This window comes from Antrostomus carolinensis, unplaced genomic scaffold (genome assembly GCF_000700745.2).
Source record: "Antrostomus carolinensis isolate BGI_N321 unplaced genomic scaffold, ASM70074v2 scaffold36111, whole genome shotgun sequence".
NCBI lineage: Eukaryota > Metazoa > Chordata > Aves > Caprimulgiformes > Caprimulgidae > Antrostomus > Antrostomus carolinensis.
Genome location: NW_010296857.1, coordinates 1,693 through 6,624, shown reverse-complemented (window position 1 = coordinate 6,624; position 4,932 = coordinate 1,693). Strand labels below are relative to the sequence as shown.

Sequence of the window (4,932 nt, the reverse complement as noted above, 5' to 3'; positions counted from 1 at the left end):
GCTGCCGCTGGGCTGACCGCCCCGGTTAGGCCTGGAGGGGAAGGTGGGAACGGGCCGCCCGTCCTGCTGCTTCGGGAGCTGGCGCTGAGATTCCCAATAACACCTCCCGTTTGTTTCCCTTCTCTCCTTCCCTCCAAGGACACGATGCTGTTGGGGACGGTGGCGCAGCCGGGGTGCAGCCTGAGGAAGCTGCCGCCGGGCTCCTGCAGACACTTCTGGGGATGGCTGAACGCCGTGTTCAACAAGTAAGAGTGGTTTGATGGGCACAAGGCAATTAACGGGTCCCACGTATCCACTCTGCGGTTTTTTGAAGCAAAAACTATGTCCCAGGACTGGAGAGAGCATTGTGTATTCTCAGCGCTCTTCTTTTCCCCCAGATTGCTTGTTGATACTCGGCCCGGGTCATTCCTTACCTGCTTCCAGTTACAAAACTGTGGTTTTCCAGAGGAAGGTGTCTTTGCTTTACTCCCCAACCTGCGGGAAGCTGGCGATGTGGATTCTCTCCCTAAATACTGGTCTTCCTTTGACCCCTGACTGCATTTAAACCCATAGCATAACCCATAGCTCCTTTACTTATTCAGAAAAGCATCTCACCAACCCATCATTTGCTGTGTGGTTCAGCCACACAGGGGTTTCACATTTATTTTTTAGAAAGATAAAGCCTTTCTCTGTGAAACTCTTTCTCTAAAAGCCTGTGGCTTTTTCCAGTAGTTAATAGTCTTGCCTTAGGACTTCTAGCTCTGTGGAAAAGGTTGCATGGTGTAGCTGATCACTGATGGGGCAGGAAGCTCAACTAGACAGGAGTCTCTTCCAGTTCTCTCCTTCTGTCTTCAGTGTTCCTCACCAGACTAGGAAAGATATTAAAGATATTAGTTAAAATCCTTTTCCTGAATAGACCCAAGGATTTTAACTAATTGCTGAAATGTGTGTTTTTGAACTACTGTAATTCTTGAGAATTCTTCTTCTTAAGAAGAAGACTTCAGGCCTGGCATACATGTCACAGGCAACGTTGAGTTTTTATATAATCAAAATATGTTTGGGAGACAAATTTGCAATTGTTGTAAAGCCTTATTCTGGGTAGAGAAAGGTGTTTTTTATCTCTCCTTGGAAACAATTAATTAGAAGGGTTAACACATGCTAAGTCAAGTTACATTTGTTTTTGTTTTGTTTTGTTTTTTTACCAAAAGTAGCTGCCATTTAAAACAAGCTTAAAAAAACTCTTATGACTGATTAAGAAAACTGATTAAGAACCAGCACCATCCAAATAATTACATATAAACCACTTCCAGTAAATCATAGTCTTACTTTTCTGACATCTTATCACGCACATACTGAAATACTTGTGGTGCAGTATTATTATGGTCAAGACAATAAATCTACCATGTTATAAAAACCCTGGGAACGCTCTTTCTGTCTTGGCAGGGTGGACCACGAACGTATTCAAGCCGTGGGCCCGGACAGGGCAGCTTCGGAGTGGCTGTTGCGCTGCGGTGCCCTGGTGCGCTATCAGGGCTATCAGAAGTGGCAGCAGGACTACAACGGTCTCCCGACGGGGCCCTTGGGGAAATACAAGATAGAAGCAATTAATGCCACTGACTCTTGCATCATGTACAGAGGATTTGATTATTTGGGTAATGTAGACACAGCTGTGCAAAATCTATACCGAATGGTCTTAATTCTTCCAGCTGCGTCAAAATATGAATAACCAGGTCATTTTCTCACTCCTTAGTAAGATCTGGAGAAATATATTTTTTTTGTTTAATTATTTTTTTTTTCCCTTAAAAAGGGGCCTGCAAATATTCTGCAATTCCTAAGATTTTGCTGGAGGTGTGGTGTGAAGCAGAAAGAGATTGGGAACTTTATCTGAAGTCACTAACCTGAAGTGACAGTAGCACTAAGGAAGTGCGACAAAGATTTGCTATTTCATTAAATATTGGGTAGCAAAAAGCACTCCTTCAAATATTCTTTTCCTTCTAAACCAAGGGATATTTTTGGTGTCTATGAAGTCACAATGCTGCAGGCATTTATGATGTCTTCAAAGACAACAAAAACGAGCAGCAAGCTCTCAGTTTCTTACAAAATAAAAAAGAGATTGTTTCAGGTCTCCTTTAAATAACAAAAAACAAAGTGGGAAACGGAGCGTTTTATTTTTTTTCTTGGCAGGGGACCGTGAATTTCCTGTGTTACCACGTTCCTAATTCAGAGTCATTATTTATCTCCCAAACTTGTGGAGGTTTTTCTGTTACTTGCCCATGTCAAAGCTCTTTGAGTCTTACCAAAGGGATACAAACCTTGGGGGTTTTGTGTATTTGAAGTTCCATAAAGGGATTTTGATTCTTTATTGTGTTCTGGCCTCGCTGTAGAGAGGAGCGTGTTGCTGGGTGGTTTTGGAGGCAGTTACTAAGTTGGTGAGTGAGAACCTGACAAGTACAGGTCGTTCCTGGTATTCTGAGGCAAGTACTCATTTTTGTCATTCCAGATGGTCTAGAACACGTTACAGAAATCAAGCTGCAGAAGTGTATTTACATACAGGACGAGTGTCTGCGGAGGCTCAGCGAGACGAAGAACCTACAGAGGAGTCTCCTCCAGCTGAAGATCATTTCCTGTGGGAATGTCACAGACAAAGGCATCATTGCACTTCACAAGCTGACGTACGTGAGCTGCTCAGCTCCTCTTGCTCCCTGGCTGTTACCACCCTGTGGCTTGGGGATGATGTTGACTGGAAGGGGTAAAATCTGAACGTTTCTGGGCTGTTTCAGCCATGTGGGGCTGGGGGACGGCTGGGTTTGGGCAATGACCTGAATGACCAATCTGATGGCCTTTCATGATGGCATGACCAGATGGTTAGATGAGGGGAGAGCAGTGGATGTGCTCTACCTCAACGTCAGTGAGGCTTTCGACACTGTCCCCATGGCATCTTCACAGCCACGCTTAAGAAGTGTGGATTGGATGACTGGGCAGTGAGATGGATGGGGAACTGGCTGAAGAACAGAGCTCAGAGAGTTGTGGTCAGTGGGGCAGAGTCTGGGTGGAGGCCTGTGGCTAGTGGTGGCCCCAGGGGTCCGTACTGGGTCCAGCCCTATTCAGTAGCACTGGGGCCTGCACAGAGACAGCCAGAATCATCTGCTGCAGCATGTGAATCCGTAGTTGTGCTTCTCTCCTCAGAGTTGAGCAAAGCATCTCCTGTTTGCACTTGAGGTAATTCAGGCAATCCCAGAATCCCAGAATTGCCTGGATTGGAAAAGCCCTTTAAGCTCATCGAGTCCAACCATGAACCCAACACTGACCAGTCCCCTATGACTAACCCATGTCCCTCAGCACTATGTCTACACAACTCTTCAATCCCTCCAGGGATGGGGACTCCACCACTGCCCTGGGAAACCCCTTCCAATGCCTCAGAACCCTTGCAGCAAAGAAATTCTTCCTCACATCCCATCTCAACTGCCCTGGCCACAACTGGAGCCCATTTCCTCTTGTCCTGTCCCTTGGTCCTTGGTTGAACAGACCCACCCCCACCTCTCTCCACCCTCCTCCAAGGGACTTGCACAGAGCCACAAGGTCTCCCCTCAGCCTCCTTTTCTCCAGGCTCAACACCCCCAGTTCCCTCAGCCACAAGGGAACTCAGCACACTTGTGCTCCAGACCCTTCCCCAGCTCCGTTGCCCTTTGCAAGAGCAGTGAGTGTGCACAGCTCCCTCCACATTGGCACGAGGTGGATTTTGCTTGAGAATCAGTAATTATGACCACCTTGGTTTCTGCTCCTGACCCCTCTGCCGTGGTTCCTTTTCAGGGCAGTTTCTGACGTGTCCTGTAACGTTTATTGTTTTATTTCATCCTGGAGGGATTTAAAGGATGGGTAGATGAGGTGCTCAGAGATCTGGTTTAGCAGTGGACAGGTACGGTTGGACTAGATGATCTCAAAGGTCTTTTCCAGCCAAATGATTCTATGAAAGTTATTATTAAGGACTTTCTATATTACTTTAATTATTATTTACATTAAAATAGCTTTTACTAAATCACTATTGAAATTATTAAATACTATTTAATACAAAGGAAGCTTCCTGATGGGGTAGTACAGGATCTCTTTTTAAGCTGTTTAGAAGGACTGAACTTGTGGTAAGTTGAAAAACTTTTAAGCACCCACTTCAGAAAAAACAAACCAACTTCCATTAGAACCAGTAACCTTTTTAAATACTCAACCACGGTAAAATAATCCTTTGTCTAATTTCTGTGTCAACAGTTAAACAGGAGTTGCTTACCTTTCCTTTTAAATATTTATAGGAACCTTGAATATTTATATCTGAGTGACCTTCCTGGAATAAAAGAGAAAGAAACTACTTGTCGCATCCTTCAGCAGGCGCTGCCGAACCTGGAGCTGGAGCTGGATTTAGAATAACCACAACTGCACGTAACGGGGATGGAATTGATTTCAGAGTGTTTATCATATATTGCATACATTAAGTTGTAAATGCTGCTGTATTTCCAGGTATGGAAACAAGCCCAGATCAATCCAGCTTTAAAAGCTTTCTGCAATTTTTTATGCAATTAGGTTTTACTGAGCTTAACTACACGGTGAATCAGCAACAGAGTCGGTGGTTTTCTGTGCATTGTCATTTTTTTTCCTGGTTTCATGGGAAGCTGTTAACACATCCATTAGAAGTGTTCAAAGATTTTTATGGCACAGAAATTCTTGTGCAACGTGACAGCGGGAAGAACGTCAGTGTTGGGAAACGGCAGCGCTGGGCACTCGTGTTGGGTGGTGCTGGTGCTGCGGCCGTGAGAGCTGTTTGCTGGGAGAATCTCGCCCAGGCGGTGGGTGCTGGTTTAATAAAACAGCTTATAGGCCTTTTTTGGGTTCTTCACGCTTTGACTCACGTAGCCTTTGTTTGCTTTGAATGGAGACAGGCAGCCTGACCTTCTCATCAACACTTTG

At 45.0% G+C, this 4,932-nt stretch overlaps 1 protein-coding gene across 1 annotated transcript; it reads left to right on the top strand.

The window, feature by feature from the left end:
- The first annotated feature begins 144 nt into the window (after window positions 1-144).
- Window positions 145-4,562, top strand: DMAC2L (distal membrane arm assembly component 2 like). Its single transcript, XM_010178422.1, has 4 exons — window positions 145-245; window positions 1,423-1,631; window positions 2,480-2,651; window positions 4,281-4,562. Exons 1-4 carry the CDS (start codon window positions 145-147, stop codon window positions 4,393-4,395), a joined length of 597 nt encoding a protein of 198 aa, XP_010176724.1. The 3' UTR covers window positions 4,396-4,562.
- Window positions 4,563-4,932: the final 370 nt, after the last annotated feature.